This window comes from Seriola aureovittata, chromosome 11 (genome assembly GCF_021018895.1).
Source record: "Seriola aureovittata isolate HTS-2021-v1 ecotype China chromosome 11, ASM2101889v1, whole genome shotgun sequence".
In the NCBI taxonomy this organism is placed as follows: Eukaryota; Metazoa; Chordata; class Actinopteri; order Carangiformes; family Carangidae; genus Seriola; species Seriola aureovittata.
In genome coordinates this window covers 4,571,374-4,594,946 of record NC_079374.1, presented here as the reverse complement: position 1 = coordinate 4,594,946, position 23,573 = coordinate 4,571,374, and the positions used below count along the sequence as shown (strand labels likewise).

Here is a 23,573-nt window from a genome sequence, read left to right as displayed (position 1 = left end):
TGGCCGACTTGGTATTATGACAAATCTCCCTCAAAATGAGAGTATGCTTGCAATATATTACAGTGCTGGATAGGAGCCTTGTGGCCCAGAATGATACCAGCAGCTGCGTCCACCTGCCTTTTCCATTATCTGCTTGAGAAAATGACAGTTTCTCCTGAATTGAATAGGTCATATGAATATCACATTATTTTAAACAAGTCATCTGGGTACTTTTTGCAACATAAAATAGAGGTAGAAAGAATATAAAAAATATCCCATATTGCAAAAATGAAAATGTAATTATATTTAAAAAAAAAAACTAAACATTTATAGAAGAAACATTCAACAGATTTGTATTTTCTTTTAATTGAAGGACTGATATGCACCATGAAAAGAAGCGGTTTCTTTTTCTGTTTTTCTGCACAGTTTCTGATATTGCAGTGAAACATGGCCTTGGGTATTCAATGCAGAACCGGGTGATTTGGTTTATAACACTCACCTCTGGTAACCACTACAACTTCATGTTACCTGGGAACATCACATCAAACACAGGTAAAATTCCTTTTCAAACACTTCCTTTTATTCCATTTCATGTCTTGATATATTAGTGAAAATTTCTGAACGAAATCAAATAAGATTAAAGGAGCTATTTGTAAGTTCTGCTGTTGATACATAGCCAACATTAGCATTAACAGCTGTTTACTTACCAGTCTTGTCAAGAGCTTCCTCAGCCATTGTTGCATTTGCAAGACAAGAGGTTATAATACGTTGTGTGAGAAGCCCTTGCAGTGGATTTTCTGCTGAAACACTGGACACAAACACAGAAATGAAAGCACAGATACTGATCAACTCAAAGATTAATACAGAACATTATTATTGATCAATAAGAGGACAAGTATAATCATTCCTTGTCCCAAGAATACAGAGTCAGTCTAAACCTTTTATAGAACAAAAACAAGATCAAGGGACAAAGAAATGAACATAATCAATAGCAAAGAACTGCAAGACTATCTACTACCCACTTACTTAATGACTTCACATCCAGCTTTTACATAATATAAATACCATAAATAGGATGAGGAGAACAGTGGCCTTCCTCAGCATATAACAAAAGCAAATTCACTTTTAATAATACAACACTGTTGGTATTAAAAAATGATGATAAACTAACCATTTAGTTTCCCATTGCTTTCACACGCTACTTCTTCAGGGCAGACTGGACGCTACGGTGACTCGGTATCGGAAAGCGACACGACGAACCAACTTCGCTGGGGCTAGCTGGTTAGCACGCTAACTTTAGTAGAAGAAAAGAAGTGATAGAAATAAAAGCAAAACAAAAGGGTTGCTTTCCACCTCTGGAGACAGCTCTTGGCGAGTAAACGAATGGAGCTTGATGCTAAACTGGCAACGTTTTCTTCTAGACTGTAAGTAAACAGCTGTTGATGCTAACGTTAGCTATGTTGCACTAGCAACACTTACAAATAGCTCCCTTCAGAATGAATCGTTTCAAAAACTTTGCCCGCAAGGATCTTTATGTAAAAAAAAAATATATATATACTGAATAGTTTTATATTCCACAAATTCTATTTAGACCCAAATCTATGTCTTATAAATGAGACTGCAAACAATGCAGCTTTAAACAGTCTCTAATCCAAACAGTTACACTGAGCCTCCCATTGTTTACATTCACAATACTACAAACACTTAAAGAAAAATCGAAAACAGAAATATGTTATATGTCCCTCCTGTAGCACAAACACTGAGAACTTTATGAAAACATGCGGTTGTCACAAACATCTATATTTGCATGTGTGGTTTACACGTTGTACCAGTCTCACCTCAAGAGATTATCAGGATGAAATCATCTTAGCTATACAATATCATGACATAAATTACTTGGTACTGAATGTTGGTTGGGAGTTGATTTTTGTAAAAAAAAAAAAAAAAAAAAAAAATGAAGTGGAAGCTGCTCGTGTACAAAGGCTTCTGTTGTGAAATGTGTGGATCAGAATAAATACCTCGCAGTGATCTTCAGTGACAGGCTGATCAGACATGGATCATGTCTTAGAAAGCTGAAACCACATTTAGAAATCTAAAGGCTTTTAATGTCAATGCAGAAATACTGAGAATGATTTTGACAGGAGACAGGATATACGACATCTCCACAAGAGCTGGGAGGCTGACAGTGGACTCGGTATATCATGCTCCTCTGTCTAAAGCCGGGCTCTGGCTACAGGAGCTTTGGGCTGATTTAACCCCGATTCACCCCTCCCATCAATCGGAGGAGAAATCTGGTTCTGGACCTCCGTCGGTGCTGATGTTCGACCCAGATTATCTGGCAATGCGAGGGCTTCACAGATCCAGTCTTAAACCTCCCGAAGATGTTTTATGAGATTATTGAGGATGAGGGACATGTGCTGTATGGGGACAGTATGGACAGTGTGTGTGTGTGTGTGTGTGTGAGACACAGCAGACTTGTATTGCTCAGGATTGGATCGCACCAGCTATTCATAAATCCATTACTTAGCTTGTGTGTTAAGTCCTTATTAATTAGTTAGTTTTAAATTAATTAAATACTAAATCAAGCTCGAACATCAGCTTTGGACAAACTGAAAACGAGCTGAAATTCACAAAGACTGGACAAACCGGACATAAAGACTATTTCCACCAAGTTACACCACGGTGTCACAGTGAAGTTGACCTTTGATGAATTGGATATAAAATGTCATCCCATCATTTTGTCCTTAGAGACATTTAAATTATGTGTGTATGGATAATAAAATTAACCATCTATCTATCTATCTATCTATCTATCTATCTATCTATCTATCTATCTATCTATCTATCTATCTATCTATCTATCTATCTATCTATCTATCTATCTATCTATCTATCTATCTATCTATCTAAAAATGTGTTTTGCGAGGTCACAGTGACCGTGACCTTTGACCACCAAAATCTAATAGGAAAAATCAAATTCACCCTTGAGCCCAAGTCAATGTTTATGCCAAATTTGCAGAAGTTCCCTGAAGGCGTCACTGGGACATCGTGTTCACAAGAATGGGAACGGACGGACAGACAACCCAAAAACATAATGCCTGTGGCTGCCGCTGGTGCTCAGGCTTAAAAAGTGACCCAAACTGGAGCAGACCTGGTCCCAACACTTGTTGCACCCAAAGCATATCAATAAGCTGCTCAACAGTCATGATGTGTGTCTCTGCTTTTATTGAATGTGTAAACTCAGTGAATTCCTGAGTCGTGTGTAAACGTGTTGTTAGGAAAGCTCTGTCGTGCCTTCAGAAGCAATCAATCAAAAACATCCCGATCTGTAACCTAACTTCAAAAACAACCTACAACCCCCCCAGCTCACAGTTCTTTAATGTAAGCACTACTTTTATTTATTTTTTTCTATCCATATATGGAGAATGAGTAGGCTTCTTCATGCAGTTTAAAATGAGTGGGAAGTCTCTGATTACGCAACCTAACAACCTCAGGGGCCGTGTTACACTGGAGAAGAAGCGGTTCACACACAGTGTCGTCTGACCACGTCGTGATATTTTTGTGAAATGTAATTTCAGTTTACATCATTGTTAATGGGTCAGAAATGTCAACCGACATGCAGCACCTCTTTTTTTTTTTTCCCTCCACTTTAAACAGGTTATGTATTACCAAGATATTTTTATCACCATTCCTCCTGGCAGTTACCATGAGTAAGTTTTTAGTGGCAACAACACAACTCGGCTCAAACTTAACTAGACTGAGTCTGAACTTAGAATTGGTGCAGGGGGGATTAAACCACACAACATGACATTTGTTGTTATTTTGTTTTGGTCTCTGGATTCATTTTATGGGTATTTATGTCTTATGTTTTGTCATCAGTGTCGGTAGATGAGAACGGGAGCACTGAAATTTCCATCATTTTATCAATGAATAAATTGAACTTCGAATAAATTGGACTTTTTCTGTTTACCCGGCATCAAGGTGTTTCTTTCCACCGCCAAAATTAGGACCTTACAGCAGGTACTTATTCTGGTGCGATAGCATTTATTCAGGTGTTAGTCTGCAAAATAACTGATCTTATCTCACAGCCCGTTAGAGCCGTTCACTGCTGCTTATGAGATATGGAAGTGATGCATGTATCTGAAACTGCTACAATTCCAGGCCAAAGAGCCAGAAAATATTTTTAAATGACAGTTTTTCTTTTTTATGTTAGCCACTTGTGACTCTTTAGTCACAACTCTGCAAGTAGTAAGTAATGCATTTTTCTGTAACTGCAAGATAGCGTAAAAACAACTAACATGCTGCTGAAAAAATAAAACAAAATAAAAAACGGGTCAGTGCAAGTTTCTTGAGGACAAGGAGAGTCATTGATGAGCGCCAATGAGCGTTTACTTGGAGGTGCAGAAGTGCTTACTGTACATGAGATAGGAGAGAGATGAAAAACATCATTATCACGACAGTGAATCATATCTGTCCCATCAAAATGAGAGCGAGGTGCACCACGGGCCCATTTAATTAGCTGCTGCGTGAATGCACTGCAGCCATTATGTGTGTGGGATTTGAGTGTGTAAACGTCTTTTGTCCGTTTTCGTCGGACAAAAAGACTTTAATGGCAAAACGAAAACATCTCTAAGTTCGTGCTTTGGTGATAAGAGAAGATCAAGGAGGGGGAGAGAAATTCTTTCATAGATTATTTGATATTTGAAATTAAATAAACTCTCAGAAAACTCTCAGAAAACTCCACATCCAGTTACCTTCAGCAAATCACCCGTCATTCTTCTGCCACGCATTTTGTCGCCTGCACATTGTGCGATGAAGGAATGCAGTGGACGACAATGCAGGTGCTGAAGGTGGAAATCATGTCAGCCAGAATGCAAATTGAACGGCCAGTGTACACACACACACACACACACACACACAGTTAATGGTTTATTTTATATCACAGAATGAAAAATGACACTGTCCTAAGCTTGTCATAAGTACATTCTTCATTTCAGTCATTTCATTAAACTGTGCATTCAAACCATGATTACTTCACAGTGGAGGGAACCCATGCACGTGTCACATGCAATGACTGTGTGGCAGTGGATGAAAAGGCTGCTCTAATTGTTCCTGCCAAGTCATGTTTCTTGATTTAGCTCAGCTCTCCCCAACCTGCAGATCGGGACCCCCCCCCTCCCCCTAAAGGGGCTGTTAGTTACTGAGGAGACTTGACAACAAACATATGGTGCTACAGAAAATTGTTGCTGTTTCCTTTTCTCTTTGCTTTTTTATTTTGAAATAATTGGATAACTCAAACCTTTCCGCACCTCTAACAATATTCAAAGTGAAACTTATTTGATTTAACACATGCAGCATCTGACAAGGTGCTGACGTCGTGTTTTAATTTTAAGAGGAGTCACAAGCAGGCTAAGCTAACCGGCGGAGGATTTTGTTTTCAGCTTAACCCATCCTGTTGAAAATGTGATGCTATCTTTTTAGCATCTTGTGCTTTCTTTTTGGTTGTTTTTGCATCTTTTGTGTGTGTGTGTGTGTATGTGTGTGTGTGTGTGGCTGTTTGAGTGGTTTGTTCTCTCTAAATTTCCTTTCATGACTGCAGAGCAAGTCCTGACTTGACATGCTATTTTCAGGTACGTGGCTTAAAAGGACTTGCAGTTTGTGTAATTTGATGTAAGTTCATGTTATTTCATTGTAGGCGTTTGTGGTATGAAGAGAAACTGTTCTGCTAACCTCTTGCCAGTGTTTCTTTAGCAGGTAATAACGACCACTTCCACATGTCTTGTGTGAGCATTTGTCTCGGAATGAAAGAAAAGAATCGTGTGATTCAAAAGAAAGCATGAAGGGACTTAATTGGTTTTTCAGTGGAAAGAAAAGCTGTAGAGAGAGCAATAAAGCAGGGAGGAATGTGAAAGGCAATGAAACAAGAAACATTAGCTTTGGAAATGAGCTCCATAATCCATGCAATTAAAATGAAGTGGCTGACAATGTCAGTTAGCCATTTCCATTTGCCATTGTGGCATTTCTCATGTTCAGCTCCTCATGGCGACATGTCCCTTTGATCCTTTCATGACTCTCTGGAGTTCGATACAGAGGAGAGGAACATTTAGGAACATTTGTTTCAGTGACTAAAGTTGTGGGCAGTTTGAATATGAGAACTACGGTTGCATAATGTGGATAGAAAAGCTCACATAAAGATACAGGAAAAACATTATGGCTATTCAAGCTGAGTCTAATATCCCTTCTGATGCTGGAATTACTGGGCTTTTGTCCACTAGTCAGCTGTGAAATGGTGCTGCTAAGGCTATCAGGGGGAATAAAGTATAGGCTGAGACAATTACATTTCCTGCTTGTGATGAAAATCTCTTCCTGATTTCAAGGGTGGACTTTTATCATTCAAAGTAGGCAACTGCCCGTGGGGCCCCCGGGCATCTGCAAGGGCCCATAATAGCCATTTATACACATTGTTTTACATAGAAAATTATCATCCCAGCACACTTGTTAGAAAGCTAAAAAGCAATACAACACAACATCAAACAGTGAAACAAGTAATGAAATGTATTTATCATAGTTGGCATTCTAGAGGAAAATCGTGGGAAATTACAGCAGCTGTTGTGATCAGAAGTCTCAAGTTTGGTCTTTACATTTCCTTTGTCTGTCAGCTGTTTGGCCTATAGCATAAAGTCCACTTATTGAAGCTTTATTTCCTGAAAATGGCTCCGTGCTGCTGCTAAAGCAGAGTTAACAAGAGTTTTGTGATACGGTGACCAGACGTCTTGGTTTGTTTGTGATTATTATTAGCAAATATATGAAAAACACTAAAATGTCCTGCTTTTCACCACAATTAAAATAATAATTATAATCCAATTATACTATAACCTCATATAAAAAACACTGGTTGGTCTGTATGTGTATCAATCAATCAATGTGTCGTTGTCAAGGCTGTTGCTAGTGTGTCATCAGCTAAGACGCTGCCGGCTCTTTCTGACAGAACCTGTCAGTATGCTAACAGTAAGCTGTCATGCCGAAAGAGACAGTCGGTCTTTTTTTCTCAGTAAACTTTTCTTAAACTTAGTTTTATTTTTGTCCGTTTTGCGATTTGATAGGACGGTGTGGAGAGCAAAGAGAGACATGCAGCAAAGAGTCCGGCCAGCCAGGAGTCGCAATGGGGGACTCGTCCGCTTTCTTAATTGTTTGTATGAAAAGTGCTATAGAGATAAAGTCTGATTGATGGTGGGAAAAGGTGCGCTCGGCAGGTGTGCTACGCGTTGAAAAACAGCTATGGTGTGTGCACAATCGGGTTGGAGGTTACGGGTGCATGACCGTGCAGTATACTTAACGGCCTGGGAGCTTTGCATTAGCACAAGTAGCATAGAGCAAACAAACAAACAGCACCTTTCTAAGTGTTGCTAACATTAGCTCACATTAGCCACTATGCTACCATGCCGCCGTCGGATAACTGGAGGTGTTATGTTTCCAGGTAGTCTATCCGTATCTTTGGAACACCTTGGACTCAAGGACCAGCTGATTCGAATTCAGTGGTCATAGGTGAAAGGTGAAAGGTCACTGTGACCTCATAAAACACGTTTTTAGCCATTACTCAAGGATTCATACGTCTTTTATGACAGTTTCACACAAAAGCATCAAATGCGATGACATTTCATGACTGCAGAAGAGGAGATTGTGACCATATATTTTCTGCAACTTGACTGGTTGGTGGAGGCAGAAAACCTCGAGGAAGAGGGAGAATGTATTATTTCTTCTTAAAGTAGCACAGTGTTGCTTTAAAGAATTCATTTCTTGTTGCATATCTTCTAAAATCACTAGTAGAGCTCCACTTAATTTTAATTACACAGCTGGAGTCAGCTTGAATTTGTCATCAGTACAGCATAGTAACAAGACTCGGTTCACACTGTCAGCAGCTCATAGACAGATAGACATAAATATAACATAGTGCATAATGAATAATAATTCGCAGCATTCCTATGAAGCACAGAGAGTTGTACATTCATAAATGCAGAAGAACATTCTGGAGCTTCGCTGCTCCACTGCCTCACTTGCTTGATGAAGAAGGCTCCACTGTACCATCTCAGCCTGATCCTAATTAAAGGGATGAAGACAATACAAGAAAAGAAAACTACTGTAAAGAAAGAGGGGATGAGAAAAAGTTTAACGTGCTGTGTGAGTGGTGGAAGGTGTTTTCAGACACATTACTTAAAGTTGCTTTAATTTTTTTTTTTCCCCACTGGAGAAAGATTTCTTCCCTGACTGTGTAGCTTCTTTGAGCTCTATGTATTTTGTTGTTGTTTTTTCTTGCATCTTTAGGAGGATAAACACAATCCCACCTATTTGTTCTTCTCTGGTTCAACTATTCAAAAATCAGCTCAGAGGCGGATATTTCCCTCAGGAGTTGGTGGAGATCAAAACAGAGCTAAAAGGGAGAGTGATTACTGGACTGATAATCATTAGGTGGACACAAACATGATTACAAAATAATGCTAATGTTGCGACTGTTTGCTAGCATGTCGGCCCTCTCAACTTTATGAGGCGATGTTTACAGCTTCTTGGGCTGCTCCACAGTACCACAAATAATCAATGATCACAGGGTGAAGTAAAAGTAAAAATACAACAATATAAACACTCTATTTCTACTACTTCTACTTCTACTTTTGCAACATTAGAACAGCACACAATGCACAAAACTAATATAGCTATTAGGGGGTAACAAATATATAAGTAGGTTTTGATTTCCAGAGATTCCGCATCGATCACACTGCAGTTATTTGGATTTAATTTCCTGGAAGTGCATTTTCTCAATTTTCCCATTTTTGCACCATATTACACAGTCTTCTCCGGGAACCTCCCTGTGAATTTACAGTTCAATATCTGTTCATTTCTAGTCAATTATAGGACTTAAAATGAAGTGTTACTCCATTTGCACACAGACACAGTTTACGAAACTCTCTAATTCCAAGAGAGAACCTGAGAGCATTTATTTCCATTGTGTATCTTTCGCCGAAAAGATCCACATTTTCTCCTCATAACTGTTACTACATGTCTTTTTCTTATGTGTTCCTCTCCATTACTATTATATTCAAATGTTAAACTAGTGCGTGTCTCATCTCATATCTTTTTATGACTCTGCGCTGGCGGTAACTGTGGCCGGAGGCGTTATATTTTCAGGTTGTCCATCCCTCCGTACGGCCACACACATTTACGTCCCTATTCTCGTGAACACAATATCTCAGGAACGCTTGGAGGGATTTTCTTCAAATTTGGTGTAAATGTTAACTTGGACTCAAGGAGGAAGTAAAAAACTTTTGGTGGTTAAAGGTCAAAGGTCAACATCACTTTGAGCTCACATATGTCCCATTCTTGGAAACTCAACTTCTCAGGAATACCTGGAGGGAATTTCAAATGTCTAATAAGATAAAATGATGAATGATGAAGTTTTATATTCAAATAGTCAAAGGTCAGCTTCACTGTGACATCATAATGTTCTTTGTAAAAAAAAAAAAAAAAAAAAAACTTTTGCGGCCATTATTCAACGCTGCACCTCAGGAGCAGAAGGCTGTGAGGCAGTAATTCTAGTTTTTTTTTTTTTTTTTAGGTTTCTAGTGATTTGCTTTTCTTTCATTATAAAATATGAAACACCACAAATTCGACACACTCTCACACCAAAACAAAATTCAGCATTTACTTGGGGAATAAACTGACATTGCCGGGGAGGCAGCAATGTGTGTCAGAGCCTGAGGGAAAACCAGCAGAACAAGACATGAAACTGAACCGAGCCTCTTCACAATCTGTCTCTTCTTGTTTTGTTTTTTTAAATTTTATTTGCTGTCTTTCAATGGCTCTCACCATAAAGAGCCATTATTAAACTATATTTCACCTCATCATATGTTTCTTTATCTTCATTAAAGTGGACTAGTGTTACAGTATAGAACAGTTTAGTGTCAATAGCAAATATTAATTTGAATGAATAGATTTTCTCTCGTTTGGAAAGAAAAGGAACCAGATGAATTCATGACAGGATTTACTTAATCACTCGAAAATCACTCAGTCGATCATCAATGTGTAGGAGTTATTTATTTGATTTTATCCTTCACTCGGAGGTTTGACGTGCACCATTACAAAGTTATGTGTTATGTGAAGTTCCCTTAAGGCTTTGCCCTCCCCTCACAGCAGACGAACCGTTTTATAGCCAAATAAAAGAAAAGTGCATCAACTCTTGGATGTCAAACCACATAAACTCAGAGTAAACTTTGATGCTTTGATTTAATTTAGCACGAAGTGGTAGATGATGTGGGCAGTGTGAGAAATCAGAAGCCGAGAACGAGGCTAATCCAAAAAAGACTGAGTGACCACACGAGTGAGTGACCACGCGTTGGCCATTGAGACTGGTTGTCAGTGGGAAAAAAACCCAAAAACTGGCAAACCGAAGAAAAACAGACTTAGTCAGTCCTGCCAAAGACAAGCTGTAGAGACAGAACAACACTTTCTGATAACACTGCAGCCTGTCAAGTTCTCCAGCAGAAATAAAACTAAAAACACCAAGAATGTGACACATTCTCAGTCCGAAAGATAAAGTCAGTATTTACTTGGGGGTGGAGTCACAAACGTTGACCGTGTCATGTAACTGGCGAAACAGCTGGAGGGAAAAACCAGCAGAGCAACACATCAGGCTGTAATGAGCTGCTGTGATTCCTGCTCCCTCTCTGACTTCCATGGTTCCCACTATTACCATCACATTTAATTGTGACACTATATCTTATAAACATATATTTATTCTATTCTCTATGATCTAACATTATTCTATTATATACTGTAAAGCAGTGTATGAATATAATGTCCAAACCGTTTTGTTGTCTCTTGACCAAAATCCATTCATAAACAGCTAATTAACATTTATAACTACAGACTCGACAGATAATCGTCAAGCCCCTTATTATGATTTATTAACATTTATTGGCGAGTGACTAACTTTAGGTGATGGCTTATTACAAACTGAGAAACCCATTATCCTTTATTAATGTCTCACTAAGATTTATAACTGCACATAAGATGACTGCTAATGACTTACTGACAGACGTGATGGCTTGGAGGGGTCTCCCTGGTGAATTTAAGAGCTGTCACTGTGAAGTAGGAGGATCTTTCACAACCTGGCAACCCAAAAGCTGTTGTTATTAAAGACCCTCTCTGATGAAAAACAGCTTTTCAACCTTGGTAATGTGTCCATATAGATGTTTTTTTGTATAAGACATATCATGAGGGAAATAATGACTGAGTATCTCCACCTTGGAACTGCAGGGAAACAATGACAGTCTCATAAAAGCGGATTGAGACAGCCAGGGTTTCATATGTCATGTAACAAAGGAACCAGTGCCATCAACTTGCAGGGGTGGGGGCCGGGGGGGGGGGGGGGGGGGGGGGCACAATAAACCAGAAACCTTGTCAGTAAAGAGAGCGAGAGTTAGCATTAGCACAACCACTAACACTGTGTCAGACACTGTCAGTTACAAACTAGATAAACAACATTAACAAATAAAAGATGCTAACCATTCTCATATGTCTGCTAGTTGTTGATTTTGGTCACAACACACTCCTCATCTGAATCTGACTGAGGCTCAAACATGTGGCTGAGTCTCTCCGATGTTCCCTCCGCTAACTATTTGGATACGCGCCGCTCTTTCACCTGTCACCCAAACCTTGTCAGTACAAAGAGTAGACAGTTTTGCATTAGCACAGCCGCTAACACTGTGACGGCTGCCCCCAGTTACAGGCTAACAGACAACATAAAGAAATAACCACTGCTCTTTCACCTGTCAGCCTGGCACCAGCAGCGGTGGTGGGCGGGGCGTGAGGACTGATAAATAATTTGTCAATGAGGAAGTAAGTGTTTTCTTTCACTTTTTATGTTTTGTTATGCTAATTAATGTTTAATTTAATTTATTTTTGTTTACGTTTAAAACATGTCTGGAGAGACACTTTAACTGAATCTGTAAAGCATCTGTAAACAATTATCAATTAAGCCATTTATTATTAGCCATTTAAAAGCTTTATAATTGATGCCTTAGCAGAAAACGGTACACACTGAACTAAGATGGTTACCATGGTAAACATTATGTACAACGCTAATAAAACCGACGTCAATCTGATTTAGAGGCAGGAACCCTCCCTGCTCTTTGCACAGAACATGACAAGCTGACAAAACACACTGAGGCAGATGCTCCACAGTGATCTACTGCCACAAATAGAAACGCTGTGGTGAGAATGGATTCAGTATCAACCTGCCAACACACACACACACACACACACACACACACACTTTCCCACTCCAAGCATACAGCCTACAGTCCATACCTGATATATTACAATAAAGTTGTCTGAATTCACAAAAGCAATATACAGTAGGAATTTGCAGCCGCGCGCACACAGCTGTTTTCTGTGGATCTTTGCTATTGTTCTGCTTTTCTTTTTTTTTTTTTTTTTTTTTTTATTGCAATGCTTGGGCACCACAGTGCTCTTGTTCTTCCAATAAAGACTGAGAGAGAGAGAGAGAGAGAGGGTGAGTGAGTGAGTGAGAGGGGGAGAGAGAGGCTGAGGCTCACAGTAAGGGAGTGTCGTCGTGGAAGCGGTCTGCTCCTCCACATCAGACTCCTTCTATCCCTCCGTGCTGGAGGAGCAAGGAGGAACCCTTACCTCTTGGTTTTTTTTCTCCCCCCCCCCCCTTTCATCATCTCTCTATCTCTCTCTGCGGACACACGGATAATCACACCACGACTGGGAAGATGGTTTTTCTTCTGCTGCGTATGGTTACCCTTTATACTCTGAGCGTCTTTAGCGGAGCATCCGCCGCCACTCACTGTGAGTATTTCACCTAAGCTCACCTGTAAGCTCCTCTCCTCTCCGGTCTCTCAAGTGGAGGCTGATGTCGGCGGGTGCTGGTGTGTGTGTGTGTGTGCGGCTGTGGAGAGGCAGGTAGACGCTGTTCAAACCCGGCGGAGTTTTACGCCCGGGCTGGTACCTTTGTCCTGCTATTGTTGCAGGAGGAGGGGATGAAGCATCTTGACTGTTTTTTTTAACAGCTGTGCTGTTGTTGGGCAATTGAAGTTTAGGGTATTTTCAGACCTGCGCCTTTTGCGTCAGTGACATGCAGATGAACAAGTTGATATCCGCTCGCCTTGTGTTCCAGTGCGCGATGAAGGTCAAGCAAACAGGTTCATTTCTGTTCACTCTCAAGTCAGATGCCGTGTTGGAAGAGGCTGTGCTCAGTCCGCAGCCTGGCGCACAAAGCTCAATGTGGGATTTTCTTTCTGTCTTTCTTTCTTTCTTTTTTTATTCTAATAAAGAGTCACTCTTTTGACATACCGATGCGTGTATAGGTGAATAGAAACTGCTGACTGGCCACAGCTGTAAACTGTACTGTGCAGACGGCTGCTGTTATAGGTCGACTCCTACGTGGAAATAGCTCACACTCACAAAAGCCTGGTGAAGCTTCCACTCAACACGGGAGTGCTTTTCTCGATGGGGTTTCCATTTTAAATTTGAAGCTGTGCAGTTCCCTATTTGATTGCATGAGTGACGCCAATGATATGTGCGTTGATTTGTGTGGATTAGAAAAATTTGGACTGTTCATCAGTCATTTAAAGTGATTTTTTTTTTAAAAGCAAAAATGACATAAATTCACTGTTTTCAGCTTCACGTGCTTTTCTTTGGTCTCTATAGTAAATTGAACATCATTGGGTTTGAAACATGTTAACTATCTTATGATTAATCATCAATCACTCAGATAATCAGCAGATGAACTGATAATAGTAAGTTGTAAATGTGTGTTTATCAGCTATAGGCTAGAACCTGTTTTTCAAACACATTAAACCAGAACTAGAGACAAATCCTACACTCATACTGTGTCATACTGTTAACACAAAAAAGTGTGTTAAGTGTGTCTGATACACACCTAGCTGAGGTCTAATATTCAGTCTACCCCACAGTGTCGGACCGGCCATCCTGCCCACCGAGACAAATCCCGGTGGGCCGCTGCATCGGTGGGTCAGTGGACCGTGAAAAAAAATCCATATAGTTTTTTTTTTTTCTACCTGCCCCAACCTCTCTTGGCTCGCTGGCCAATCACAGCCAAGTTTCAACCCTCACCGTGGGGTTGAGGGTTGAACCCGGAGCATACAGAGGAAAACAGTAGACATAATGAAAATACAAGCTGCCAACATAAGAACAGGCATGACACATAGCTGTCATATAAGAGCTCATTCTGTGAGTGGGGCTCCTGGAGGCCACAACAGGTTTTATTAGCAGACCATGTTGAATTATTTTGACATTTTTATGTGTGTGTGTTTTTACTCTTGCCCGTTTCTGATTGATATTTTGATCTGGTTTCCCACACGTGCCGGATATCTTAAGCTCTTCACCTTGAATCAACACAGGAAGTTTAAAAGCTCCCCTCTAGACACGTTTTAAAGAATCCAAAAATACTCTGCTATGATTCATATTTTGTTGAGCATGGTTTTCTCACGTGTGAAGGAAACAATAAACGGGCTGGAGGCACATCAATGCTTACTTCCTCATTGAGAAATTCTGGATCAGGCCTCACGCCGCACCCGCCACCACTGCTTGCTTTTGTGATGAAAGAGCACTGCTTAATCAAGAGCATTAGCATTAAACGAAGCAGCCACACATGGTTGAGCCTCAGTCAGACCCAGACTCAGATGAGGAGTCTGTTGTGCACAAAAATCTGCAACTAAGTGGCTAGCGCAGTTAGCATCTTTTATTTTGATGTTGTTCATTAGCTTGTAACTGGCAGAGGCTGAATCATTGTTAGTGGTTGTGCTAATGCAAACTCTCGCTCTTTGTACTGACAAGGTGTCGGGTTTCTGCAAGTTGGTTCCTTGGGTTTGTGACTGTTTGAATCCCTGTTTGTCTGAATCTGTGTTTTTTTGAGGCTGTCATTGTTCTGCACTGCAGTTCCAAGGTGGGAATACTCAATTATGGTGTTGCAACACCATATGGGCATGTTAACAAGGCTAAAAAACACCTTGATTTTCATTGCAGGGGGTCTTTGATATAAAAATGTAGCTTAACAAAAAGAAAATCTTGACTGACTCAACTCTTTATTCCAGTGGTTGCTGCTCACATTTCCATGAAGTTTCCTCTAGATATTTATGGACAAATCTCCACTTTTATACAGAATCTACTTTAAATGTTACTGAGGACGTTCATGTTCCCCAGAGGATGAACCTCACCATGTGAATCTTGCTCTAACTCCACTTTCAGGCCAAAATAACAATTTATAATCTAATTTAAAAGTATTATCAGATTTAAATGTTTTTCTGTGAGCACGTTCTTACATGCTCCCAAGGGGACACGCGTTTTTATGACAACGCTTTTTTTCTTCCCCCCTCTTGCCATGTTAACATATAAAAAAGTGATTCCTCAATAAATCAAAACACCGGAGGCATGACATCACTTGATCTGTTTGTCTGTCTTTGCTCTCTGAGGGCAAGTGTGACACCGGCCTTGTGTTGGGGTTTAAGCACTTTATGTTAAGGTGAGGAACTGAGCTAAACTGACAGCTGCATTACTCATTTATGACAGTCCTGTGGTTCTCAAATGTGTGCTGTGATCAGGTCTGACATGCTGTGCTGGGATGAAATGGTGAGATGCTCCTGGAGGTCAAAAAGCTGCTCTCGTATTTACCACTGAGAAACAAAAGGATGGGAGGGCGGGGGCAGAGCTGTGTCATGGTTGGTTTGTGGGGCTTTTGTCAGGTGGCAGATGCATTTCCTCGCAGAGATCCTTCTGCACTTTTTGGCTTTACAAGGAGACAATGACATCGTTGCATGTGTCAGCGTTTAGCCTGTCATCTTTCAGGCGCAGTTAATTGATAATGTATTGGCATGGCCTTTACAGTAATTGCTAATTGACTGGCAACAGAGAAGCTATGAGTACGAATGAACCGTAACAACAATTTCACCGTCCTAGTTTGTTGATATAGTAAAATCCACTCATTGAGCGCTTTATTAGGAACACCATACTGATACTGGGTTGGGCCTCTCTTTGCTCTGGATTCTGCAAAATGTTGGAAACTTTCCTTTGAGATTCTGCTCCATGTTTGATTGATTTGTCAGCTGCAAATTCATGCTGCCAATCTCCTGATCTGAAAGGTGTTATACTGGATTGAGATCTGAAGACCGGAGAGGTCACTGAAGTTCACTGAGCTCACTGTCATGTTCATGAAAGCAGGTTGAGACGACTTTTGCTTTGTGACATGGAGCATTATCCTGCTGGAAGGAGCCATTAGAAGATGGTAAACTGTGGCTATAATGGGATGAATATGGTCAGCAACAACAGGCCAGGCCAAGGCAATTCAGAGTGCTGTACAGAGGCAAGGGAATACATTAAAAATAGAACATTAAGATGACATTAAAATAGCATTTAAAAACAATAAAAAGAAATTTGAATGTACTCAGACAGGCTGTGGCATTCAAACCGTCATTGATTGGCATTAAGGGACTGAAATGCCAAGAAAACATTCCCCACACCGTCACACCACCACCAGCGGATTCAAGTTTTGACATTTGGTGGTGTAAAAATCAGCTAACAACTTATCATCTAACAGAAACATAACATGAACAAATAAAAAACAAACAAACTATGTAATAGGTATTAGGGTTTAAATGGCTTTGTGATGACCACGCCAGGATGTTGCATGTTAGCACATTTTTACTAGAGACTTATCAATAATGCTCTGAATATTCTGGGTAACACGAAACCCGTGTGCATTACTACAATATTGAGTCGTTTCATGACTATTTCAGTAACAAGAAACATAAGGGATTAAATTTGAAATGAATTACAGTTAATTAACCCACTAAAGCCAAGTGACTGAAGACATCTTTGAGTTTTGGCATTTGGCTTCTTTGCTGTCCTGCCAGGAGTTGGTCAGTTTTGTCTCTGTGCATTCAGTGAAGAGACTCATCAAGGAATTAGCTTTGCTTAGCTTAGCTTAGCTTAGCTTAGTTTAGCGTGGAGTTGGGGCTGAGGGAATACACTTTCTTGTAAATCCCAAATTGTCCAGTTTACATGTTTAGTCTTCTTCACTATGGAAGAGAGTTTTGCTCTGAGTTGGAAGGTTTGTTCACTGCAGGGTTCATTTATTGGTTTGGTTATTCATCGTGTAAATGATTACATCATTACATCATCACCATACTGTATATATTGAGCTGCAAGTAAAGATCATTTTTATTATTGGTAGTCTGATTGCTAACCCGATAATTATTTAACCGATTCATCATTTGGTCTGTTTCCCTAGTGGGGTCATGAAATAGTTTTTGTTTTTTTCCATTTAAAAGTCTAAAGCTTCTTCGTTTTCTATCATGTAAAAGAAAAAAACAAAGGCGACAAATCTTCACACTGGAGAAGCTGGAACCAGCCAACCGTGTGAAAAATGGCTTCAAAGACTGATCAAGTAGAAGAGTTGAGTCGATTCATTTTCTGTTGACTGACGAATCAGTAGTCGTAGTAGTAGATCAGTGATTAGTCTGATTGAATGCTGTTGATCTATAACTTGTTGTAGTCCTGTGAATGACGTTAAATGCTTGTTTATTTTCCTGTAAATAATTCATCTGTTGAAATTAATTGATTTTATTTTCAATTTTCTTCTTCACATAACTTAATGACAGGAAGTTGTTCACAATTATTCAACGCTGAGTGCATGAAATACACATAGGCTAATAGCATAGACGCACTTTAATGGGCAAGATAATGTCATGTTCAGTTAAACGTTGTCTTAATCTAAGTAGTTGGCTGATTGTTTAGCCTCATGCTACCGTCTTGATAAAAAAAAGAAAAGTGCAAGCAGCCGATTGAATAGAAATTGTGTAAATGAGGCGTATTAAAGACAACTGTGGGAGTTTTGGCTGAACAAATGTGCTGGATAATTTACTTGTATAAATCAGCCAAAATGTAATGGAACTTCCTTTGGTTTAGCACATGTGCTGCGGGTCGAGTGGATCTTACTAGTAAAACACATTTTCTCTGACTTTAGTTGGGAGCAGTGCAGAGTGACTGTGTGTCCTCTGTGCTGAATATTCAGGTGCTGCACTCGAAGCACAGATGAGATATTTGCAGGACAGCAGCGTTTTGATGTGTTACCCACTTTCCCCAGGACTGTATTGTAGAAAATGTTGCACAAACCCTTCATCGGCTGGCTCGCCCGTATCACTGGATATGAACCCAGCGTATTCTCGAACAGAGAGTCTTGTATCCCCACCGTGTTCCTCAGCTCAGCTCACCAGTTTCCTGTCTCATGACCTTTAGTGGCGCATTGTGCAGTACAATAGATTATGTTAATGCATCTCCGTGTCAGTTTAAGAGAGAAAGGAGGGAATATTTTCGATGGTGTTGAAAATCATTCCTTTGGGATTTCTAAACAGCCTTGATACTGTGACACCACCCGAGCTTATATGGCGTAGTTCATACAATCTGCTTCACCTTGCACATCACCTCCTTTGTTCACAGCCCACCTCGGCACAGGCCGGTGTGAGGCTTCTTTTAAGGCCGTGTTTCCGGCTCTTGAGTGCAGACCAGAGACTTTTTCTAAAGTTTGCTTTTGGCTGTAAAAAAAGCAAGAGGCTTTCATTACCAGCTGACATGACCCTCTTCACTACGGGTCTGTTTGGAGGAATATTGCTACGATTACAGTGATTCCCTCACAGCAGGTGGAGACCGCTGCACCACACATTCATCTTTTATAAGCTAGAATCTGTTTCCCATGTGGCAAAGCACCACACACATATATTTACTTAAAATTTCATGCTTCAAGTTAGCTCAGCAGGCTGATACTTCACAACTAATTATTTCCCATCTGAAGCACCTGGAACGTGCTTGAGCAGAGCTGGCATTCGGCATAACAGCAGAAGTGACGATGTGTGTGTGTGTGTGTGTGTGTGTGTGTGTGTGTGTGTGTGTGTGTGTGTGTTTGTGTTTGTGTGTGTGTGTGTGTGTGTGTGTGTGAATGATACAGCTGCAGATTCTCTCAGCTAATGAATGTGGAGCAGGCAGTCAAGGAACACCTACTGCTGTACACCTTCAAGGCCTGATGAATTTATCAAAAGGTAAATGAGGCAGAACACCGCGGCGTGACAGTGCAGGCACTTTTCCTCATGTTTAAACATACAGCACGCTTCTTCTCGGAGACAAAGGCGAACGGGAGGGAATGCGCAGTTTGAACATCTAAAGACACGGGGACTCGCGCTCTTCTTTGATTGTCATTACGCTGCATGACGTGTGACGCCAAGTAGCGACAGTATACAGAGAAACAGTATATGGTTCTGTCACAGGGATCACTCTCCTCATCAACCCGATCCCACAGGAGACATGAACTTTGTTTTATCTGATACAGATGAAATGTAGACTGAAGCTGGGTGTTATTTTTAGACCTTTTTTTTTTTCTCCCATCATCTCGTGTTCTATTCTTTATTTTATTCTTTATTTTGTTCTGTTATTGTTTTTCCTTCCAGTAAATAAGAAAAATCCTAATTATCCTAATTAGATCTGAAAGAACTTACTTTCAAAATGTCGCCAAAACCGACCAAACAGGAAAGTAAGTAGTGGCGGCGTTTTCATGAAAATGAAACAGAAAATTTGCATTAGCATTAATATTAAAAAAAAAAAAAAAAAAAATCATAATTAAACTGGTAATTATCAGGAAATCTTGATGAGAGGGAACGGAAACACAATTATGCCACAAATTGCCAATTTTCTACTAGTGCCGTCGTACTACTGCTGCAATTCATATGTACAGTATTTTAATTGTTGCGAGGACAGTGTCACTGTTGTCAGATTCTGCTGGCTTTTGCCTCAGATTCAATTCAAGAAACTTTATTTGTCCCCATGGGGCAATCTAGACATAAAAAAAAAAAATACACAAAAAAGAAGACACAACCAGTGCAAGATAAACTGCATACATTCAGAAAAGCAATGACAATGGCATGAAGAAATAACAGAGGTGCAAAAAACGCAATCAACAATGGTGCAGAACAAAACCTGTAATATTGTAATGAGAATGAAATGCAGTGCACATAAATAAGTGACAAACTGTATGAGAGATAATCTTAGTGCAATGAAGAACTATGTTACACTGGATTTACTTCATTTGAAAAAAACCAGCAAGCTTCACTCTTTATCAGAATGACTTTTTCTCAAAGCTGAAGCTGAATAAAGAGCGCTGCAGCAGGGGACTCCGTGTTTACTGTATTTTGATTAAAAAAAAAAAGAGTAAATGCAGCATTTCAGAGCTCTGCATGATCTCTGACTGACTGCAGCTCTGCAGAGACGTGAAATGAAGGGACTTGCAGTTTTTGATATTGTCTTGGCGAGAGTATTTTTGTTTCTTCTCATCCATTCATATTGAATTATTTGGCTGTGGAGATGATACGCAGACAGGTTTCTGCAGTCTTCACACTGTTGCTTCACATTTTGTATTCATTGTCTGAGAGCATGAAATGTTGGTGGTAAAGTAATTCGCTGCGCCTCCACACTACAGTTGGTGTGGTGTCACGGCGTATGTGATGGTGTTGATATAACACATTTTCTGGAAACACTGTTTTGAATTAGTTTATCAATATGATAATCGGACAGGAATGTCTTAGCTTATGCTGTCAGTCCAATACATGAAAAATGACTTAAGCAAATCGATGCAAAAAACATGAAATTCTAATTTACAGCATTATTTACAACGTCTAATTCATCTAGAGATATGGCATTGATACATATGAGAGGGTGTTATCTAGTGTAAAGGTCTCTGTCCATGTGTAGTGTGATTATAGATCAGGTCTAGGTTCTGTATTAATACTGTGAAAGTATCAAAACCTCAGTGCACAGAGAAATGCACACAGCCTGTATTCAGAAACTGAGCCTTAAAACGAGTCGTCAGGACTTCTGTAACTTTGTGATGTCTCAACTGTACAGTCAACGCCTTCAGCCATGCCCCAAGCCCCGCCCACCTGGACCCACCATCCAATTTGGCTTGGTTTTCTCTGAGTGTTTACCTGCCATATTTTTATTCAATCACCCAGAAAACAACTGGGCTCACTGACCTGTTGTACAGCTCCAGGGAGAAGCCTGAGAGAGGAGATGTAAAACTACATTAAGATTATTTTTGGTTCTATATCTTCTTATGGATCAACACTTCAAAATAAAACACTTAAAAAGTGTAAAAGATGGGAACTTTAAACGCCATATATGTGTTTTCACTGTCAGAAGTCAGTCTTCAGAAAGCTAGAAGGGTAGAGGGAAGCTGCAGTCAGATTCAGTGTACAGCACAAAATGCTTTTTGATTGTAATGAGTAAGAAAAAAATACAATGGATACATGATATAAGACTATTTAGAGGAATAATTTCTGCCTGGTCCCTCGGGAGCAGAAAAAATCTATTGTGATGAATATGGCGCCAGTGGAGGCCTTTCCATTTCCAGCTGTATTGGTCACACAGTGACGCTGCATTCCCAATCTATAGAGTGCAATGAATATGCTTCCAATAGCTGCAGAGTCTGAAAGTTTCCTCCTCTATTTATTTTCGGTGTTACTGGCAGAGGGTTTTTGAAAGGATTATCAACACCCACTTTCTATCGACTGCACCAATAAGATGGATGCAATAATCAGCAAGGGACAGTTACAGTGATGAAAAAATGAGACACACAAAAAAAGAAAAAGATCCTGTTTTGAACATTCAGACGCTAGAATGAAAAAAAAAAGAGTGTTAAATTAAAAGGAGGGAAAAAAAATGCAGAGGTCTGCTTCTTGTCTGGCTGGATTTAACATTCTGTATAGCACAGGTTATTATTGTATGTAATTACACTGTGTGATTATCTGTGATTCAGACACCGGCCTGGATTTTCACACTCTATGATTTGATATTGATTAACAACAGCAACAAAAAAAAAAAATAAAGGAAAAAAATAAAGCACACTTGCAATCTAGAAGAGCTGGCTCCCAGGATCAGCATGCAGAGGTAAAGAAAATGAAGCTGCATTTGATGCAGTGTAACTATGATGCAGTGTTTCTTTTGATTTCAGAAAACAGTCACTTTTCAAATGTATGGCAGTGATCAAAGTCGTACACTGCAGCACGGAAAACATAAAAAATGAGCCTGTGGGCTGCACACTAGGCTAAATATTAACAGATAAGAAATCAAGGTTTCCATCTGTTCAGTATATTTTCTGGGGAAAGCAACACAAGTCCATTGATATTGGGTATTTGTAGTCTAATGCAATACTTGATTGAATATATACATGATAATTTGAAATAAAGTGTGTTAACGGTCTTGCTTCAAAACTATAAAGCTGATTAGCCTGAATTATTTATATGAAAGTTTAACTTGGAAAATGCATGTATCTCTCTGTTGGAGATGTTGGAACTACAGAAACACTCAGTCCACTCCTTCTTTTACCTCATTAATCTTTGGCTGAGTACAGACACAAATACAAGTACCAAACAACAGCCAAGTTTAATTTTAGCTCGTTACCCAAAATAATTAAAGTTCGTTAGCAGCTGTTGACAGCTGCTGTTTTTGCCATTTGTCATTTTAACCTGGAGAAAATGGCGGTTAGCGATTGACAAGCTTGTTGCTAATAATAGAGGAGACATGACAGCTTTGCAACTGTTAGAGCTTCTGCTGCATTCACACATTATTGACAGTGCTAACACAGCTGATTAGCGGATTAATCCAAGCTAGTGGTAGCTTTGTAGTAACCCACGATAAACAGCCTAAACACAGCTGCAAGGATGACCAGGAAGTTAGCATCATCCTGGTTCCCTCGACAAAAAGCAAATGGCATTTTTCCATTGGCTTTTTCCTCTTAGAAAATAAACTGTGAGAAACAAAAGTTTATGATTCTCACCTGTTTTGCTCAGCAGGATAATCTTCACAAATGAACACCACTTAGAAGTAAAGTACAAGTAAAAAGCTGATGTTAGCATATAAATAAACTAGACCACCTAGCATCACCACCACTCAGCTGCCAGCTTTGATTTAGCTCTTAGCTCTTCCACAAAAGTCTCTCCTCTTACAAAGTTAGTAATAGTTTGCGTACGAGTAAAACACGAGACTGTAAAGATGGACAGGTGAGTAGATCGTTTTTGTGTTGTGTTTTGCGTGATGACTTTTAACAACCTCTGTAGTCCACCTTTTTTAAGAGACGTAAAAGCTTAAAGAAATCACGAATGAGGTATTTACTGACGTATTTTATGTTGTGTGAAAATGTCTTGAGCTTGTGAAAAACCACAGTCCTTTTTTCCGGCATCTAAACAAAAACACATTGACTTCATGATGAGGGAACAGGGAGTGTAAAAATGCTAACTTATTTCTGGGTTCTCCTTCCTGCTGCACTCTTTTAGCTTTTGAAACCAGCTGCAAACAAGCAGTATATAGTATATCTAATATGAAATCAGCTTAATCATTTTTATTAGTGTTAATACTGGACTTTATTTTGATGTGACTGCCAGCGGTTCTGCATTCGCTGTCGCTCCGCCAGCCGTTTATTGACATGTGTGTAGTCGGAATTATCCTCAGTCAGATATATC

General features: G+C 39.8%; 1 protein-coding gene across 2 annotated transcripts in view; it reads left to right on the top strand.

Moving 5' to 3' along the window:
- cntnap5a (contactin associated protein family member 5a) overlaps nucleotides 1-23,573 on the top strand; it is a 138,515-nt gene that overhangs the window by 38,767 nt on the left and 76,175 nt on the right. Inside the window, exon 1 of one of the 2 annotated variants that reach the window (XM_056389830.1) lies at nucleotides 12,600-12,843. The exons of the other annotated variant lie outside the window; for it this stretch is intronic. Within the exon in view, the coding sequence (XP_056245805.1) occupies nucleotides 12,768-12,843 (76 nt within the window). The 5' untranslated portion in view covers nucleotides 12,600-12,767. Of the gene's footprint in view, nucleotides 1-12,599; nucleotides 12,844-23,573 lie in introns of those variants that run through there. 2 annotated transcript variants of the gene reach the window in all.